This window comes from Centruroides vittatus, unplaced genomic scaffold (assembly GCF_030686945.1).
Source record: "Centruroides vittatus isolate TY-2023 unplaced genomic scaffold, ASM3068694v2 contig_976, whole genome shotgun sequence".
Taxonomy (NCBI): Eukaryota; Metazoa; Arthropoda; class Arachnida; order Scorpiones; family Buthidae; genus Centruroides; species Centruroides vittatus.
The window spans coordinates 1,809,448-1,831,878 of record NW_027122649.1 but is presented as its reverse complement, the minus strand read 5'-3'; the positions used below and the strand labels follow the sequence as shown (position 1 = coordinate 1,831,878).

General features: G+C 31.3%; 1 protein-coding gene across 2 annotated transcripts in view; it reads right to left on the bottom strand.

The window, feature by feature from the left end:
• Positions 1-22,128, bottom strand: part of LOC136985734 (unconventional myosin-Va-like) — a 162,929-nt gene extending 140,801 nt beyond the window's left edge. For both annotated transcript variants that reach the window (XM_067283071.1, XM_067283073.1), the window contains exons 1-5: positions 22,016-22,128; positions 6,802-6,906; positions 6,619-6,730; positions 6,469-6,525; positions 5,215-5,359 (exon numbers count right to left, since the gene is read on the bottom strand). In XM_067283071.1, the coding sequence (XP_067139172.1) occupies positions 5,215-5,359; positions 6,469-6,525; positions 6,619-6,730; positions 6,802-6,906; positions 22,016-22,042 (446 nt within the window). In that variant the 5' untranslated portion in view covers positions 22,043-22,128. The remainder of the gene's footprint in view (positions 1-5,214; positions 5,360-6,468; positions 6,526-6,618; positions 6,731-6,801; positions 6,907-22,015) is intronic.
• Between the last annotated feature and the right edge of the window lie 303 nt (positions 22,129-22,431).

The following is a 22,431-nucleotide window of genomic DNA, read 5'->3' as shown; positions in this document are numbered from 1 at the left end:
CAAACAGTTTTTTGTTATCTTCTTGTCTACTTGTAACATTTCTCTCTTAGACTCCATTTTATTTGGCATCAGACCTCCTAACCAAAATTAAATTTACAATAATCCTTCCATTAATAACAAAATTAAGAAATAATCATAAATAAATAAAAATTTAAAAATCTGAAATCATTGAAAAAAATATCAACTCAGTTATTTTCAGAAGTGTTTTTTATACTGGACAGGGATAAGTTCAATAGCTAAGATGGCAGGTAGGAATGCCACATTTTTGCTTCTAATTAATTTAAATGAAATTAAACAGCAAAATAGATTCAATACAGTTAATCTACATCAAATAAGTGTTGAAATGTTGTATAAAATGTAATTTAATTCATATGCATGTACTTTAATGAATTAGAAATAGATTTCATCTTATAGTATTTTCTATACATAGATTGTGTATGATCTGAATGTCACTGACATTGCTGTACATTTTATACTAGCACATGTTGATGTATAGTTTGTTAATACATATTCTTCAGTTGTGAAGATGATACAGCATATGACTATACTGTAATATGATTAATTAAGAGTAATGTGTTACAAAAATGTTAATGAACATATTACAGTAGAGCGCCGATAAGTGGAACGTCGGTAAGTGGAATGGCCGGAAAGTGGAACGATTTTCAGTCGGACTGTGTCGTGCTGAATCGAATGTTTTTGATACTAAATTTACTTCTAAAGTATAATTTTCATGTTTTTTATATTCTTTAATATATTTATTTTGTTTGTACAAAATGCAGAAATAATTTTTAACGATACAATAGCCTCGATGATTATTATAAAAATTTTCGTTAGGCTTAAAATCGACGAAAATTCAACACGAAGCAACACGCAACGGAGAAAAATTCAACAGGAAGCGACACGCAACGGAGAAAAATTTGAACATCGGACAGGTTAATGTATTTTTTCGTACAAAGTCGGAAACTGAAACAAATCATTAACTGGAAGGACCCCAGTCCCCAATTGGTTCCACTTATCGACGCTCTACTATATTCCATAAAATCAGCATTCATAATTATTCATATATTTCATGTATTATATATATACATATATACATACATACATACATACAATTCACAAAGCTATACATGCTAGATTGACTTCCCAACATGAAGCAACATGAATGGCAGATTTCTACCCTCAATTTCCACCTGAAATCTTTAGCACACTGTTGTTTTAATGTCCTAGCTATTTCATGTACAAAAATACGACAAAGAAAAAACTGCTTATGTCATTTGAAAACAAAGGATTGTACCAAATCACACAGTTGTGATCTCTGTCTTTCAATTCCAATACATGGACTCTAAGTGAGCACTAATGCAAGACTGTGTTCAGTGTTGCCTTCACTCATGCGACCAATGCAACTTCTTTACACACACTGTGTGTTGAAACAAATTCTAATTCATCAAATACTAACATGCCACATTATTATTAACAATTCCAGATTATTGGCTACTTTTCAAAAGATACTGGATTATCATAAATTCTGGTTTAGGATTATTCATAAATTACATGCATAGTTTTTGAGTCATTACTGACCTTCTTCCCCATTATGTGTAATGATGTACTTTTGGCAATCCCTATCTTTTAACTATGTACTGGTATATAATGTTCTGTGAATCCCCAACATTGGAGAAATGTAAAATAATTAACACAACAGTGTAGCAGTGTTACAATTACAATTTATTAGCATAATTAAGTAGTACTCACTAGTACTTTCAATGGCTTACAGCCATCATCCTCAGGCAAAAAATAAATTGAATACAATTAATTTTCAAACACTTGGTTATTTTAACAGGCTTTTTTAAAAATTAACAAAGGCATATGGATAGAATACAGAACAAAATTAAATTATTTTTTTTTTAAATTATATAAGTGCATTATAATTCATGTTAAAACCTTTAAAAATTAATTTAGTAATATGTACAGTACATGATTGTAGTACATATGTAAACACAGAATTACAAATTAAATTGTTTGATTAAGATTACCCACAATTGCAGGATTTCTATGGTAGGTTCATTGCATGGTGTTATAGTATTTTCGACACTCCTTTGACTTTCTGCTTTCTGATCCTGTATTTACGGTATGTAGATGATATCTTGATTGCATGAAATGGCTTTGTGGAGGAATTAGACAGCTTCATTAAAATGTTAGCTTCTATATATCCATCTATCAACTTTACTGTGGAGGAAGAACTAAATGCCAAACTCTCCTTTTTAGATCTAAAAATACAGATTGCCTAAACTGCTATTTTCTGTATACCATAAAAATAACAGAATGCCACATATTATCCCAACAACTGCATTCCAGCCTTCACACTTTGTAAACTTAGCAATTACTTCTTTTATTCACAGAGTGCACCTTCTCCCATCCACCCAGACATAAGTAAACAATGAATTACAACATATTCATAGTGCTCCTTCTCCCATCCACCCAGACATTAGTAAACAATGAATTACAACATATTCATAGGGCTGTATGCAATGCTGGTTATTCTCCTTCCAGATTTCGTTATCTCTATAATTGAGCAAAAATAAGTTGTTCCTGCAGACTTTCCTCTGTACCAAGGGTGAACTAAGGGTAGTACAACCCCCAACACCACTTTTGGGCCCCATATTGTTAAGAATAGCACATCTTTTTAGGAATCATAGCTTTACTTTGCCTATTGCCCTTAACCTACACTACAAAGAGTGATATGTAATGATTGAGACACTATCACATTAAATGAAAAATTGGGAGTCTACAAAATTCCATTACAACACGCAGTATCTAAATAGATACTAGACCAAAATTATCTACTGCTTTGGGCCCACACTAAATTAATTACTTAAGCAGTGTAATGATAGAAGGGAGTTATTTATATTGAAGAGCCTTTATATATTTGCTGTAACACCATGCAGTAAACCTACCATAGAAATCCCGCAATTGTGGTTAACCTTATTCAAACAATTTAATTTGTAATTCTGTGTTTATATACGTATTACAATCATGTACATATTACCAAATTGATTTTTAAAGGTTTTGATGTGAATTATAATGCACTTATATAATTTTTAAAAAAACATTTTAATTTAATTTAGTTTTGTTCTGTATTTTATCCATGTGCCTTGGTTAATTTTTAGAAAAGCCCATTCAAATAACCAAATGTTTAAAAATTAATTATATTCGATTTGTTTTTTTGCCTGAGGATGGTGTCTGTAAGCCAGGGATGGGCAACCTTTTTGTACGTAAGGGCCGCATTTCAAAACTTTTGAATTGACGCAGGCCGCACACACGAGAAAAGAGGGGGGAACTGTCAGTAAATCACAATTCTTTATTCATATATAATTATAAATTAGCATAGGTATACTTAATATAGCTTCTGGCACCGATCTAAACATAATATATCAGAAATATTTGGTTAAATATCAGTCACCGCTAGTCTTAAATTAGTTTCCATGTGTCCGTTAGCCGGTTTCTTGTTTTAATTTTTACTAAATTCATTGCAAAAAAACTTTTCACAAATATAAGTTGTAGAAAATAACGTTTGAATTTTTGTCGAATATCTCATTAAGCTGGGAAATTGATATATTTATTCACATTTTATGCCATGTGGGCCGCAAAAAGTATTATTGCGGGCTGCATGCGGGCCGAGGGCCGCGGGTTGCCCATCTCTGCTGTAAGCCATTGAAAGTACTAGTGAGTACTTCTTAATTACGCTAATAAATTGTAATTGTAACACTGCTACACTGTTGTGTTATTTTATGATTGTTGGTGTGAAGTGTCTTTTTATGATTACTAAGGAGAAATGACTTAAAGTTATGAAAAATTATCTTGCCTTGAAACAATAAAATCAAATACTATTATATTATCTAAAAAACAGAAAAATTAACCAAGACATATGGATAGAATACAGAACAAAATTAAATTAAATTAAATTAAAAAAAAAAAATTATATAAGTGCATTATAATTCACGTCAAAACCTTTAAAAATTAATTTAGTAATATGTACATGATTGTAGCCTGATAATAGCCTATTGAATAAGCCGAAAACGTTAGTTCTTTCAATAAAACCATCTCAGCAACAAATAAAGGTGTAGTGTGGTGAATTAAGCTAAAAAAAACAGAGCAAAAACATGAAATACACTGCACATTAGTTCAAAAAATTCAAATATTTTTTGTAATCATTTAAATTTTTCTGAAAATGTAAGGAGTCATAATAATTTAGCTGATAACTATACGGGTTATCATAAAGGTCTCCCAACTTTGAAAATCAATACTTTATAGCTAATGGATTTATATGAACAAAACTGCACATCAACACAAAAAACTCTGAAAATTTCTCTCTCTCCTGCCACAGATAGCTACATGGAATTGCCACTAGATGAAATAGAATAAAAATGGTATTCACTGCAGCAGAGAAGGCATTTTTCTGTTCTCCAGTTCCATGCTAGCAAGTCTGTCATTACTGTTTAGCTAAGCAGCCACTAACAAGCAAAACAATTCATGCGTGGTACAGACAGTTTCAAGAAACCACTAATCACCTGGATGTTTTATATGGACTTTTTGACAAAATGGTCTATGCCACAATTATAAGACCACCCTAATTTCATATTCCAACATGACAGAGCACCTCTGCCCTTTCATCACAATATTTGTGCCTATCTGAACATGGCCTGCCACAAAGCTGGATCAGATATGTATGCCAATGACAACTGATTGTTACAGTTGTACTCCTCAGTCACCAGATCTCATTCCTTGACTTTTGTTTTTCTGGGAATGCATTAAAGACATTGTGTTTGTATCACCATTGCCTTCTGACATAATAAAGCTGAAGAAATGCATTGTTATTGACATGGAAACCATCTAAGTAGACGAGCTGCTTGTGGCAGGAACTAGATTACCACAAAGACATGCTGTGTGGTAATCTAGTCCATAGTGGACATATTCAGCATCCATAGAAACCAAAAAACTTTACAGTTTTTTACATAGAGGCAATGTGTATAGAGATTTTTCAAAATAGGGGAGACCTTTTTGACTTACTCTGTACATAACAGAAATTTATGCTTAATTTTTTCATTCAATAATTTAGATTATTTAAGTTATGTTTTATTATTACATTTTACTTTAATTTTATAAAAAAATATTTATTAAAATTTTATGATTATATATATAACTCAAATATTTCATAACCTTTCCATTTGTGTATATGCTTCTTCTGCAACTGCAAAAATATGTGGATCAAGATCACCCATTGCTTGACCACGATAAGCCATAATTGTGTCATTTCCATATATGGGAAGCTCTTCATATGGATTAATTGCAACAAGTACAATTCCTGACAAAATATTTAATAATGAAATATTAAATGTTATATGTCATATTAAATATTAATTATTAAAATGTCTATGATATTAAAAAACATGATAGAGTGTTCCCCTTACACCTCCACACTTTTAAACTGTTCTGTAAAATCCATTTGAGCAGTTGTTGTGCCAAAGGATGCTGATCAATACTAATTTAGAAGGTAAATGTATAACAGTTGTATAGTAAAAGCTAGTATGTATGTTTAATAACAAGCAAGTTTCATGTCCATATATTTGAAAGGTCCACCACCATTGCTGTGCAATGGCTATATGGACTTCTGCTGCCACATGGTCTAGATCAGGGATGGGCAACCCGCAGTAATATTTTTTGTGGCCCGCGTGGCATAAAGTATGAATAAATATATCAATTTCCCAGCTTAATGAGATATTCGACAAAAATTCAAACGTTATTTTCTACAACTTATATTTGTGAAAAGTTTTGAAAAGTTTTTTCACAATGAATTTAGTAAAAATTAAAACAAGAAACCGACTAACAGACACATTGAAACTAATTTAAAACCAGCAGTGACTGATATTTAACCAAATATTTCCGATATATTACGTTTAGATCGGTGCCAGAAGCTATATTAAGTATACCTATGCTAATTTATAATTATATATGAATAAAGAATTGTGATTTACCAACAGTTCCCCCCTCTTTTCTCGTGTGTGCGGCCTGCGTCAGTTCAAAAGTTTTGAAATGCGACCCTTACGTAGAAAAGGGTTGCCCATCCCTGGTCTAGATTGCTGGAATGGTTGATGCAGCTCCATCTTTGGCCTGTCTAATCACCTGACATCACCCCTTTCAACTTTTTTCTTTGTAGATGGATCAAAAATTGCATGTAAGCATGTGTCAGACATGAGAGTTCTATGTACAGGAAACTTGAATGTCATTAACAGTGTGACTCCTAACATGTTGGCTCAAACATGGATCAAAATCAAGTACAAACTGGATATCTGAAAGCATTTCTTTTCCCAAAATTAATCCACAAAACTGAGGAGATTCAAGGGGAATATTCTGTTTATTATTATTTATATTCATTTTTGTTTTAAAAATAATTTCTAATAATTAGATACATACCACAATATGTATAAATAGCATTGAGATTACAAAAACGAACTTGCAGATTGTATAGAACTGAAAATATACAAATTAAATTAAAAACTTCAATTAAATAAAAACACAGTAACATCAAATTTTCTTTTAAAACGTTAAAGAAAAAACAATTACCTGCAGGTTCATGTAAATAGGATAAAGATGTCAAGTCATTTTCTCCTACCAAAATTTCAGGATTGCGCAAAGGAGGCAATTTATCATTTGAAGTAATTTTAAGTGTTTCTTTCTACAATAAATTACTATATTAATTTACACTAATTAAATATTTTTAATTATTTATTGATAAATAGAACTTACTTGGCCATTTTCATATTCTATTACAAGAGTATTATTTTTGAACCCTTCGACAACTTCAGCTCCTTTCCATACATTTACGGGGTCTGGCATCCATATCCGAGCCCCCTACAGATTTCAAATTCAAATCAAATTTAAATGATTATGAGGATATTTCACTATTTTAAGTATATCAAATTCTTGGTATTCAAATCAAAGTTTTAAAAACAGCAACAGAATATAAATGATCAAAAATAATCAAAACTTTTTAAATTTTTAAATAAATTTATGTAGTACTTGATGGATTTCTTTTAAATAAAAGTTTATTTTCTTGGTACAGTGGGTGATCAGTTAACGAACATAATCCATTCCAAGACTTTGTTCGCTATCCAAATTGTTCGTTAACCGATTATCGATTTACCATAGTTTTTTATGGGAATTTGATTAATTCGTTCTGGAGACCCCAAAAAATAAAAAAATATATACTTTCTTACTATGTTTATTTATATGTAATAATAAAAATACATATATACACAGTCTTGCATTTTTATTAGTGTTATGTATTTGTTATGTATGTAAACCTCCAGAGGATAACCCACACCGAATTGCCCCTTGACCTAGTTAGGCGACCCCGCACTCTGACCTTTGTCTTTGTCTGTCTTCGGGCAGTCGTGCGTTAGCTGTTGTAACACTTAGACCTGGAGGCACAAACGTTACGTTGTATTACCCGCTGTTACGTTCTATTCTAATAAAGTTATTTATATACGTTAACAGTAATCGTTTATTTTACGGACACAACAATTGGCGACGAGGATAAAACTGGCAACAAGGATAAAATTGGCAGCAAGGATAAATTGGCGAGAAGAATAAAATTGACGAAAAGGACAAGAAAAGAAGCCCAGACAGAAGACCACGATGATATTTATCACGACACCGTTGTTAAACATATTTCAACTGCAACTATCCCCGCCACAGAAATTCAAAGAGAATCATCAATTGATAAGGAACTATCACAGATCAAAAATGACATTGTCAATGGCCATATGTACGACCCAGAAATATCCACACACAACGGAATTCTGTTTAGAGGACACCATGTAATTGTCCCAAGAAGTTTACAGCCAGCAGTCCTGCAAGAGCTACACTCTACACACGTAGGAATCGTTCGAATGAAGGCCCTAGCCTGAAATTACTGTTACTGGCGTAATATTGACTCTGATATCGAGAATAAGGTTAAAAGTTGCAAAGAGTGCTGTGACATTAAGAAAAACCCAACAAAAGCCCCAATACACAAATGGGAAACGCCTACAAAAAACTGGCAACGTATACACATCGATTATGCAGGACCATTTATGAATCATTATTTCTTTATTGTTGTTGATGCCAAATCAAAGTGGCCAGAAATATTCTATACAAAGAAAGCACCAGACACATCCATCACAATTCATTTTCTATGTGAAGTCTTTGGTCGATTTGGTCTACCTGAGATTTTAGTAAGTGATAATGCAAGTATTTTTAAGTCACAAGAATTTCAAAAGTTTTGTTCGAGAAACAGAATTCGTCAAAACTTAATAGCACCGGGACACCCAGCCACAAATGGCCAGGCTGAAAGATACTGTCACACCTTAAAAACACATCTCAAATGTATGAAGTATGAAAGTGGTACTTTACATCAGAAGCTCCACAAACTACTATTCCGGTATAGAGCGACTCCCTTATCTAACGGGAAAAGTCCAACAGAAAACTTGTTAGGACACAAAATAAGAACAAAATTAGATCTGCTCAAACCCCAGGCACAAGCTTCCCAAAGGAACATAACCGAACAACCGAAATTCTACAAATTTTATCGTGTGGGAAATCGTGTACAATCCCGAAATTACACAACTTCCGGTCCTTGGAAATATGGTATTGTTGTTGAACGACTAGGTCGTGTACATTACTTAATTGAATTCGACGATGGATACGTAATTAAAAGGCATTACGATCAACTACACCCATGTGAAATCAACAAACAGACAAATCCTATTCAAATAGGATTCGACTTCAACAAAAAGAAAATTGACAAGTGTTAACGACATAACAAACAATAGAGACTCATCCCCAGCTAGTGCTAGTCCACACCCAAGCACAATTAGCTATGACGAAGGAACTGTAACGACTCTACCCGACAAAAAGGAGACAATGACGAAAACAACTTCCGAACAGCCCCTAGAGAAGGAGGAGGGAGAGTCTAGCCGAACGATGACAAACTCAAATGAATCGGAAGCCTCGACGATCAACGCGAATATGAAGGCCAGTACAACGCCTAAATCTGTAAACAAACAAACTTTAAACATTTTATTAAGCGTGGGAGAATTGTTTATGTATTTGTTATGTATGTAAACCTCCAGAGGATAACCCACACCGAATTGCCCCTTCACCTAGTTAGGCGACCCCGCACTCTGACCTTTGTCTTTGTCGTGTTTCTTTGTCTTCGGGCAGTCGATGCCATTTTGCCCTTCAGCAAATGATGGAAAAATATTGGGAGAAGCAAAAACAGCTGCATATGGCATTCATTGACCTGGAGAAAGCTTATGACACAGTGCCTAGACAAGAGCTCTGGAGGTGTCTAAGGGAAAAGCTGGTTCCTGAAAAGTATGTTAGATTGATCCAGGAACTATATAGGGATGTGGCCACAAAGGTTAGGAGCTGTGTTGGAGTGTCCCGGTGCTTCAAGGTGGGAGTTGGTTTACATCAAGGGTCAGCACTGAGCCCCTTTTTGTTTAACATGCTGATGGAGGTGATCACGGACAAGGTCAGAGAAGAGGCGCCTTGGACCATGTTGTATGCAGATGATATCGTTCTGTGCGCCGAGACAAAAGAGGAGCTGAGGGTTAAATTGGAAAGGTGGTTGGGAGTGTTGGAAGGGGGGGGCATGAGGGTGAGCAGGAGTAAAACAGAGTATATGTGTGGTGGGAAGGTGGATGGTGCCCAGGAGAGTGATCTAGAGTTGAGGGGAGACGTATTCTAAAATAAAGCAGATACTAGCTCAGCCAATAATTAATCTAATTCACAAAATAACACCACCTACTTATAGCTGAGATAATTTTTATTGAGAAAAACTAACGTTTTCGGCTTACTCAATAAGCCATCCTCAGATTATAACTTTCGAAAAAAGGAACATTATCGTTCCATTAATAGAATACAATTGTTTGAAAAAATTCAAAACACTAGTAACGGACAAGAAGGAAGAACATGGTAATATAAATAAATAAATATACAAAAATACCTAAAAACAAAAGGAAAAACATGGTAATATAAATAAATATACAAAAATAAATAAAAACAAAAAAAGAAGAACATGGTAATATAAATAAATATACAATAAAATCGTTATATTGGGAATAAGAAGTAAAAGATGAAAAATAAAAATGAATTGATCACTGGTGAAACTTTTAAAAAGAATGGCAGATTATCAAGGAATGATGCCAAAACAAGCTAAGACAAGCCTATGAGTTCATGATACATTTCTTAACTGCAAATTTCCAAGCTGTTGTCCAACGTTAGCAAGTACCGCAGAAAAAATTGAAATCTATAAAAGCAAGTTGGAAGAGGCATGCATAAATGCGAGGGACGCTGACAGCCTACCAACAGCTTGGAAATTCGCAGTTAAGAAATGTATCACGAACTCGTAGGCTTGTCTTAGCTTGTTTTGGCATCATTCCTTGATAATCTGCCATTCTTTTTAAAAGTTTCACCAGTGAAATCATTTATTTTCATTTTTTATTTTTCATCTTTTACTTCTTATTCCCAATATAACGATTTTATTGTATATTTATTTATATTACCATGTTCTTCTTTTTTTGTTTTTATTTATTTTGTATATTTATTTATATTACCATGTTTTTCCTTTTGTTTTTAGGTATTTTTGTATATTTATTTATTTATATTACCATGTTCTTCCTTCTTGTCCGTTACTAGTGTTTTGAATTTTTTCAAACAATTGTATTCTATTAATGGAACGATAATGTTCCTTTTTTTGAAAGTTATAACCTGAGGATGGCTTATTGAGTAAGCCGAAAACGTTAGTTTTTCTCAATAAAAATTATCTCAGCTATAAGTAGAAGGTGTTATTTTGTGAATTAGATAGAGACGTATTCCGCAGAGTCACGACCTTTAAGTACCTGGAGTCAACTATGGCTGAGGATGGAGGTGTGGATAAGGAGGTGACAGGCAGGATTCTGGCTGGTTGGAGGAATTGGAGGGATATGTCAGGTGTGTTGTGTGATAAAAGGGTGCCGCTTAGGTTGAAAGGGAAAGTTTATCGGATGGTGGTGAGACAAGCTATGCTGTATGCTATTGAGACTGAGCTTAAGGAAAACCCATGTCAAAAGGATGGAGGTGGCAGAGATGAGGATGCTCCGTTGGATGTGTGGGGTTACGAGACGGGATCACATCCGAAATGAATGTGTGAGGGGGACTGTGAAAGTTGCGAACATAGAAGCAAAGATACAGGAAGCAAGGTTGAAGTGGTTTGGTCATGTGGTACGAAGGGAAGAAGAGTATGTGGGAAGAAGGGTTATGCAGATGACAGTGGGGGGGAAGAGGAGGCGGGGACGGCCGCGGAAAAGGTGGATGGATCTTGTGGTGGAGGACTTGAGAGAAAGGCATCTGAATGTGGAGGCAGCCCAAGACAGGGAGCAGTGGAGACGACTCATCAGAAACAGCGACCCTACATAGAGTGGGAAAAGCTGAGGAAGAAGAAGAAGAAGAAGTTTTTTTGTATAAGAGTTTCATAAACATTATTTTCAGTGACAAAATGTTAATGTTTGATTAAAATTCTTCTTTTGCAGTGTAGAAACATGTAAATCCATATTATTTTTAATAAAACATTTGTCACTTAATGCAGCAAATTTGTGTTTCACTTTAATTTTTTCGTGTCCGTATAAATTTGAAACACACCTTACATTATGTAATTTTATCAATTTATAGCAACAGTAGTTTTTTTACTCTTAAAATTTAAAACACTTGCATCCTTAGGCAAGAAAATAATATTTAATTTCATCTTCCTTTAGTTCTTAAAAACAACATCAAACAAATATATTGTAGCTTGTGTGGCTTATGCCATATTGTTTATCCTTTTGTTCTGACATTTTTTTCCTGTTCTTTATTCTTTCCAACTTCTAGAACTTTCTAATCTTAATTCTTTTTTCTTAAAGGTGAGGGCCGTTTTCTGGAATATCCATCAAACTGGAAGAAAAGAATCGGCCCGGAGCAGAACTCAAACCCGCAACTGCTGCTTGCTCTATAGATGCATTGCCAATTACGCTACCAAGACCGCCAGTCCGATCTCTTCCAGTATATTTAACATTACATATAACCATCATCAGTTATATATAACAAATGATGGTTATATCATATTGTATTGGTTATACATTAAACATACTGGAATTCATATTTATTAAAGATATAACTTTATAAACCGAAACTAGCTACTATAATTTAATGAAGCAACACATTTTTAATAGTAAGGTTGAAGAAACATTTTTGATCCAGTTAACTGACCATCTTCAAGTATAAAAGGAAAGCTAGTATCAGATAGAAAAAATGGGATAGAATAAACAAGCAAGGAGAATTGAACTATAAGCAAGAGTTCAAGGGAAGTATACTATCAATGAGATATTCCACTCATTTGTTTACACTAGCCTATCTTTTGTATCTAATACTAGCATTTCTGAGATTAACACCAAACAATGCAGCCCAATGTAATCCAGCAATTGTTTGGCAATGGCTCTTGCTCCCAAAGATGGTCTGTTAACTAAGTCAAAAATGCTAGAATTTTTACACTCTTATTGTTCAACATATATTGTTTACTTTATTTCCACAGGCTTATAGTAAAAATTAAAGCAGGAGGAAGAAAAATCAAAAAAATTACAAAACAAAATTACTGAAACATTAACCCCTATCAGTATATATTATCAGTGTAACTTGAAATTAAACAAAATCAGGCTTCATATTTAAATAGAACAATATTAGAATTAACATTAAATTAGAAAATAGAATAAACTTCATTTTAGTCATGTCTACTCGACTGTTTCTGGTTGAACTACAGACTGAAAACATTTACAATAAAATATAATTTGTTTACCTTAAATATGCCACTTGTATTCCTTTCTATCAATATGATATCTGACAAAAAATATGATACTACTAAATACAAATATATAGCGTGTCTTAGAAACTTAAAATTTTCAGTATTAACAAATCTAAATTCTGTACTTTTGTAAGCCGTTTTGATACTTTGACTTTTGACCTTTAAAGGTTAACTTGGCTATAATTTTAAAATTTTAATTTCTAACCCATTTATCATGACATTATTTTAAAGGATTTTTTATGCTGAACCAATAAGGTAATCAGATTTGAAATTGAGGTACTGTTCAGATGTTATAACCAGAAAAACAGTGTCTACTAGGTTCTATTAAATATGCAAGTAAAATATTTTATACTAAAAAATTTTTGTACAATGCTGTTTACTATGAGTTTTTCTATAAAATTTTAAGATAAAAGAAATAAGATCTGTTATATTTAAATTTTTTATGTAAGATTAAATCTAAATTACTATTTCAGGCAAAAACATATGCATATTGTGGAAATTATTGTGTTCCATTCAATTTATAAAACTTTGGCTTATATATTCTAAAGTTCCAGTTTCAAAATATATTATTAAACACCTTTTTGTTGCTGAGATTCATTTTATTTGGCAAATGTTTTCAACCAATAGGCTGAATAGGCTGTGGGAACGTAGAAAGTGCGAACGAGTTGACACGAAGAACTTTAGTGATTTCTTCAATGGGACAAATTGATAACAAGCATGCTTGATAGAGCAGATGCTTGGAAGGGGAAATCCATTTATCTCAGTAAGGACTAGACAAAGACAACTATCGAAATTAACAAGATAATCCTTTAATTTTCCTCGGAACATACAATACATCCAGGGAAACACACATAAACAGAGCCCAACAATCCAATCTACCAAATAGCATTAACAAACAATTCTCCTGACAAATAATATATTACAGAATTCCCGTAACATGCAGACATAAAAAGTACCAACAATGAGTTTAAAGTGTACCTTTTTTTTTACTTTTCATCAGACAGGAAACAGTTTGAAAACGAAATCTTCCCACTGCACAGTCTTTACTTTCTGGCTTCCTGACTATTTTCACACACAACCACTACTTTGCTTCTCCTTCTTCATTCTCTCTCCACTTCCATTCTAACTTCTCCCTGAGACACACCCTCCAATAAATTTCCCACCCTTGGTTACACACCCAGAATTACACAACTCCTCCCACTGAGTCAGACCCACCATGTGGCGAAGGGGGCAGGAAAAGATGTAAGGCACAAGGCCATCGTTAGGCTACATATTTGTTGGAACATCTTTACTGTTAATTATTATTTCAAAATAGAATACAAAAATAGAATAAAAAGAACAATAACATTTAAATATTTGAATATAAAGCAAAAACAATTAAAAAATTAACATAAATAATAAATAACAGTACAATACAAAATAAATAACTCAAAAATATATAATAAAAAATGAAGTAATTAAGAGCTTCTACCAAACTTATTTTGTACAATGTATTTCCATGCTGTTGCAAAGCTGTTCACATCTCTTGCATTAATGCATTTATCTTTTACTCTGCTTCTATATATTTCAAGCTTTTCAGCATTCTGAGCTTTTGATGGGGAGTGTATAGTCTTAATAATATTTACCTTTTCCCATTTTATCACAGAGCCCTCAGTTTGTGCCATCTTGGATAGTACCTTGGTGTTGGATTCTTTTCTTATATTGATGTTCTTTAAGTCTAATTTTCAAGTTTCTTGTGGTAACACTGATGTAAACCTTGTCTATCTCCAACTGCATGTTTTCATATGGTACGTTGTACACATCTGGCTTCTCTTCTTTTTCTAATCTATCCTTATCCTTTCTTAAAATTCAATACATAGTTAGGGCTCTTTTTACAACCATACTTAGACCCTTTATGTTCTGCAATTTCTTTCATATTGTTAGTTGTGCCGCTTTTAAAAATGTATTTCATGATTCCACTAGGTTTTGTTTTCTGTATCTTATATTTATTTTCTTCAAACTTTCTAATCAGACCTTCTACTGTGCTAATTTCATATCCTAGTGTTGTGGCTATTTGTTTACTTCTGTTCAGCTCCTTTTTCTGTCTATTAGATTACAACAATGTAAAAAAGCTCTTCTGATAAGTGTCCAGATTAGAAGATAAATGCATTAATGCAAGAGATGAAGACAGCTTAGCAATAGCATGGAAATACATTGTACAAAATAAGTTTGGTAGAAGCTCCTAATTACCTCATTTTCTATTATATATTTTTGAGTTATTTATTTTGTATTGTACTGTTATTTATTATTTATGTTAATTTTTTAATTTCTTTTGCTTTATATTCAAATATTTAATGTTATTGTTCTTTTTATTCTATTTTTGTATTCTATTTTGAAATAATATTTAACAGTAAAGATGTTCCAACAAATATGTAGCCTGATGATAGCCTATTCAATAGGTTGAAAATGTTTGCCAAATAAAACAAATCTCAGCAGCAAAAATGTGTTTAATAATATATTTTAAATTGTTCTGCTGAGGACAATTTAGAGTTCCAGTCTTCAATTATTTAGAAAGATTTTCAATTTTCACATTGGTACTTGTTACACCAAGCCACAGAACTTTAATACTGTTATATTTTTATATTCTTTAAATATAAACATTATTTTAAAAAAATAATAAAACTCCTGTAAGCAATAATATATCTTATAAGCAGCAATCATCCCTTTTAGATTATTCTTAATTTCAAGATTCATTTAATTTATTATTTAGTTCTTTTTAATATAAATCATTGTCAAGTAAAATGTAAAAATGAGATATCAGGGTTTCATTTAATCATAAATTTTGATCTGTTATTCTAAAGGTAATTTTTTTTTAATCTAATTTTTCAAACCTAATAGATCAGGTTTATTATTTATAATTTCTGAATTTCTTTTTCTTTCTTTCAATTTTATAATTGATTATATTGTTGAATGCAACATTAAAAATCCTTTACAAGAATGTACCATGAGAAATACTAGTTACTATTTGAATTCTTAAAAGATATATAACAATTTGACTTGTAAAGATCAAAATTTAAAATATGAACATAACATTTAAAGGTGGTTTCAGATTTCTATGTTTAATAGGCCTAGAGATATAAGTCTGGCATGGTCTTTCTAGGAACCACTGAACATGTGGACTTAAAAACTAACAGTAAAATTAACACAAGCATTGTTAAATATATTTTTAATATTGTGCTATAGTTTCTAAGAAACAAATAAACAATATTATCATCCAAAAAAAAACTTTGAATATTTTTTGAAGTAAAATGAAGTATAAAAGTTTTATATTTAGAAGTATTTTACTCAGCATTTATAATAATTTTTTTAATAACATTGAGTAATTTCAAATGCCACTTTTGAAAACCTTTGGTTTAAACTTTAAGAAGGTTTTTGTTCTCTTCAGAGAATCATATTGCATTTTATTCTAGTTTGTGTTAAGTTCAAGATTAACTAATAAGTTTTTTTAATACTCTTTTATTGACCAATAAACAAACTTGAGTTATCTATTTACATGCAAGATGCTCTTGGAAATTTATGCTCCTCTTCATTTGTCTTTAAATTATAAATTTATTTACAATGTTCTACAAAAGCATTTTTTAAACCCATAAAAATTGTAAAACATCTTATTAAACTCTGACAGACACTTCTTAAAATTATTTATAATTAGACTTTTTTACATTTAATGTAACATGTAACAAAAGGATTTTAATATTTCCTGTCAGTCTCATATCCAACAAAGGAACATACTAAATTATTAAAAAATATCTCACAAAACATCATTACAAAATTCTATAAACTAACTCACCAAAAAATTCCTCACTTTTTAAAAATTAATTCTTAAAATTTATGATACTGAGTTACATATTTCCGTATCTTCAACAGCACAAATTTTAGCTGATAATGTGACTATATGACTTGATCAAAATCTTTCATTGGCATCCGGCTAGTACTACAGAAAATTTTTTGTTGCATTTGTTTTTACAAATAATTAACCTATTAACACTTCTGTTTTATTATTATGTATTATTTTTTTTCTATAGTAACTAGAACTGCAGACGACTTGAAATGCTTCATGAATGTCAATGGCTAACTCAAGTTTGTTTATTGGTCAATAAAAGAGAATATTAGAAAAATCTTATGTTGCTTAATCTTAAACTTGAAGACAACACAAATTGAAAAGTTTTGTTTCAAAAAATAATTTTCTATGATTTTAAACTGCATTTGTTTCGCCCTTACCATCCATATTTTCAACATAAGTAATGTTGAAAATATGGATGGTAATTATCTATGTATGTAATGCCTGGATAATATTTCAAATAATTGAATGTTGAGAATTTTACTATTTTTTTGGTTAATTGGTTACTATTTGTTTTGGTCAACATGGTAATAAAACAGTCAAACAGTATAATAAAATTGAAGAATTATCAGTGAAGAAAAATTCAGTATTTTGAGTGTGAAAAGAATTAATTTCACTTGTAATGTGGTCTAAATAATTAATCTTTAATGCAGTGTATGACATTTTATATGTTGAAAATTAAAACTTTCTATTCATTAAACACAATTATTTTGATTCAAAAACTAAATTAAAAAGTTGATCAGGTAACAACTATATATGTATACAGTGAAACCCCATTAATCTGGATTAGCCAGATTATAAAACAATCCCTGTCTTAGAAAGACAAAAATCAAAATAAATGCAAAAAACCAAAGAATAATTACATTCCTGCCTGAGTGTAACAAGAATAGACTTGTTTCCTATGAATTGGCATATGATGTGCATTGTTATGCAATCCAAGGGAGTGTTCTTTAAATTTACTTAATATCTTGTTGAACCTTTCCTAATTTTTTAAGATTTTCAATTTTAAAAAATTGCTACTTTACTGTGGAATAAAAATACTGTGCTTCTCATGGCAGTCAATGTGTTTTAATAAGTTTATTGTTTGTAACCTCATGAGTTATTATTCACTCAACATCCTAAAGCTGCTATTGTTTCACTGGATTTCACTCGTCTTCAAACATTGAGAAATGAAGTAAACACTGTGAAAATAACATCTAAAGGATGAAAATAGTTATGTTAAAGAAGAAACTAAAAATATAAAATAAAAAGTCTATAAACTGCGTTATTTATGTCAACAATTTTTTCAGATTTTCAGTTATCCGAATCAGATTCTGTTCCGTTTGAGCCAGATAAAGTTCCACTGTATATACAAATTGAATTAATCATTTAATTGTCTCTTTTGTGTATTTCATAATACATCATTTCTTTGTAACTTAATATAATTCTAAATAAATTTTCTTTTTGTGAAGGTTTAGTTAGCATAAAGAAAGTGGTCTATATTCAATAAGTCTATTCGCTTGTGCCTGTAAACATAGGTGGCGTATGAGTCAACCAAAATGGCTGCCACAAAGGGTATAACGTGCTTGACAACGTAAGAGAGTTACTTGTGTGTTGTCTTTTTAATAACTTTTCTCTCTGTAGTCAAAACGTTTTATTCACATTTGTATCTGACATTAATCCTAGTTGATTTTGTAGTTGTTTAAGTCATGATGATTACACTTTGTGACATTTTAGAATATGTGGCTGATCGAAGAAGATTTCTTACAGAAGGAGAGGAAATACTAAAACTGATAACTTCACATCTATCCAGCTCTTTCTCAGCAAACAATTCACTTCAGTTTCACCACAACTAATTTTGCTGAGCTTAAAATTCTTTTATACAAATGTTTTCACTCTATCTAATATAGGCCATCGTCAGGTTTAATATTATAAATGTTTCAAAATGGAACATACCGTTTTCGAATATTTTACATATTTAAAATTTAAAAAAATAATTTAACTTTAAAATAAATTGAAAGAAGTGTGTATATTAAATAAATAAACAAACAAATAAAACATAGAAAACAAAGCTAAGTAGAAAGAAATGATTTAAGGATTTTTAAGTGCCATTCTTTTTTCTATTATATATTTCCACACTGTTAGAAGCACATTAGCATCCATAGCATTTAGGTAACGGTTTTTCATTTTACTTTTATAAATTTCCACCTTTTCCATCTCCAACGCAATGGATGGAGAGTGCACCGTTTAAATGATTTTAGCCTCTTCCCATTTTACAATCGTTCCTTCAGTCTGTGCCAGAATTGCTAATAGTGTTGTGTCCTTTGTCAAAATTGTATGTGTTCTCGCAGACATACCGCCAGGTTTCTTCTAGTCACACCCACATAATCTTTTTCGATTCCTAACTGTTGATTTTCAAATGGAATTTTATATACCCCAGCTTTACCTTCCCTTTTTACGCTGTCTTTATCGTTCCATAGCAAGCTACAGAAATTACGTGCTCTTTTATAGATCATTCACAATTTTTATAAGAAAAAGAGCATTTGATACAACGTTGACAAACGACACAACACAATATTATCAATTATAGCACAGACTGAAGGAACGATTGTAAAATGGGAAGAGGCTAAAATCATTTAAACGGTGCACTCTCCATCCATTGCGTTGGAGATGGAAAAGGTGGAAATTTATAAAAGTAAAATGAAAAACCGTTGCCTAAATGCTATGGATGCTAATGTGCTTCCAGTGTGGAAATATATAATAGAAAAAAGAATGGCACTTAAAAACCCTTAAATCATTTCTTTCTACTTAGCTTTGTTTTCTATGTTTATTTGTTTGTTTATTTATTTAATATACACACTTCTTTCAATTTATTTTAGAGTTAAACTATTTTTTTGAATTTTAAATATGTAAAATATTCGAAAACGGTATGTTCCATTTTGGAACATTTATAATATTAAACCTGACGATGGCCTATATTAGATAGGGTGAACACTTTCTATTCTAACAAACTACTTTATACCCATAGCAGCCGCCATTATGTAGTTTGTGCTAATACTACTAGGTGTCAGATCTATCGTTGGCACAAGCAAATATTATTACGACATCTAATAAAAAATTAAAGTACATAAACTTTTTATCATTACAACACAAAATAAGTTCAACCTTAACTAGCAAATCCATTTATTAAATCAAACATTTTTGACCATCTCCATCGCAAACATCAGGCTATTTTGATTAATTTGATCCTGATGATGACTACCGAGATGGGCAAAACATTCAACTTAATAAATAGATTTGCTGATTAAGAATGAACTTTGCCACATAATCAGATTAAAACACCAGTTTAAGAAATATACAATAAACTTGTAAAAAAACATTTATGAAAACCTTACTTTAAAGCAGTGGTTCTCAACTGGGTTCCATGTAACATTACTGGGATCCACAGAAAAAAAAATACTGAATTAGGGTTTCACAGTGATATTTTAGTGGTATATGGGGTAATTCTACTTCAGAACAATTGTTTTACTGAGAATTAAATTTCTACAGTGTATATATATATATATATATTATATTGTCAATTTCTTTATTACTCATTTCTTGCATAAGAGTTAAAATATAAAATATGTATACAACATATATATCTTATTGACAAAGGTCAAAGAGAGATTATGAAGCCAGGGTCTGTTAGGAGAATCTTATTCCATCAGTGTCATGTCACTTGACAGTGACATTTCTGAATGTTTTGCTTCAGTTTGTTCCAGATCTTGAATATTAGGGAGGGAGGCTATAACCTCCCTCCAGTATAAAAGTGATCAGTTTATTTTAACCCTAACCTTCAGTTCTGTGCAAAACTCCATCTTGACAAGATAAGAGTCGATTTACACACAACAGTGACGTGCCGGCACAGTGCAGTAAACATCGGTAAATATCACATATAGCCAATCAGAATTTCATGTACGACACTTGTATGATTGACAGAATACAGATCATGTGTCGTAGATGAAACTCTGATTGGCTATGTGTGATATTTACCGATGTTTATACACCAAATGGTCACTGTGCCGGCACATCACTGTTGTGTGTAAATCGACCCTAAGAAGTATTAAAAGTGCTAGTTCATAAATACAGTAGTTACTTTTACTGAAATTCAGAGCTTCAGTATTAAAATACTTTTCCAATTTGAAACAAAAAATATAAGGTTTTTTTGCTGTGCGATGTCTATGGGGGTCCACCAAAAAAAATTTAAGAGAAAAAAAGGTCCATGGGTAAAAAAATTGAGAACTGCGTTAAAGATTCGTTACATCAAGGAGAAGAGTGCAGAAAAAGAAAAGGATGACAATCATTTTTGCACACACTCCTCCTTGACATAAAAAAGCCCTTATATGAAGTAAGGCTCTCGTAACTGTTTTTCCACAATACTCATAATAAAGGACAAGAAGCATTAATCCAATTCAATATTATGTAAGAAGATTGAATCCAAGTTAAATCTTGGATTCGATTTAAATTTGGAAACAAAATTTTCTTTTGTTTTTGGAAGTTTTTTTTTTATATCAAATGCTTAAATTTAGAGAATAAATATCTCACCAGAAGCTTCTTTGTTTTTTAAATTAATACTAAATTCAAGCATTCAGTACTCAGTCAAGCATTACACAATAAAATTTTGTAAAAATTCATCTGTGTCAAGTGCAATCAATTTTGAAGGAACCTACTCCTTTATGACATGAAAATGATACAATCCAAGTACTTTAGAAAAGATTTATTTGCATAACACTGCTTACAAAGTAGTGTACTGATACTTTTTTTTTTTTTTTTACTTACTGTACATCTCTTATCACAACATTCAAGACTTAAAACTTTAATTAATAAATTTTTTCTTTTATATATTTTCGCAATTGATAAATCATTGATATTTAATGAAATTAAAATCCCATACACAAACCTATACACAATATTTCAGTGAATTTACTTGTAAATTATGTAAGTATACAAATATATATGTATATATAAAATACTAAATTTGACTTAACAAATTAGTATTTCATATTTACACTGTATACAATTTAAAGCTGTACATTTCTTCTTATTGATAAAAGTTTCCTGAGGAAGTGTATTTCCTACATATGCTAACCCTAAAAGAAGGCTTAACTGCTTAACTTCAAAATGTTTATAAAATGAATTATAAATGATTTTTATTACCAATACCCGTAAATATACGAAAACGTTTATAGAAAATACAATATATTTACCTTACTGTATAACACTTCTGCCGACATTCGGCTTTTATGATATAAACATTGGAAAAAAGTTCAAATAATACCAAGTCGCCAGCTGACCCGTAAGCTATAATCTCGCGCCGGTACGTTATGATGGAAAGCTGCCATTCTGAATCATTCATTTATTTTTTACAAAGTAAATTTTGTTTTTATATTTAAATTATCAATTATAATATTAATATATGTAATAAAATATATGAATTATTATATTTATAAATTAAAGTAAGCACACTTATTTCATTATTGATATTAAAGAGAGTATAATTATATGGTTACGCTTTGAAATATTCATTTAAAAAATTATAATCTGTGAATTTCTAAATAATCTGCAAATTTTATTTATTTTTTTAAATTTAACTTTTAATGTACTATTTTATCGAAAGATACTC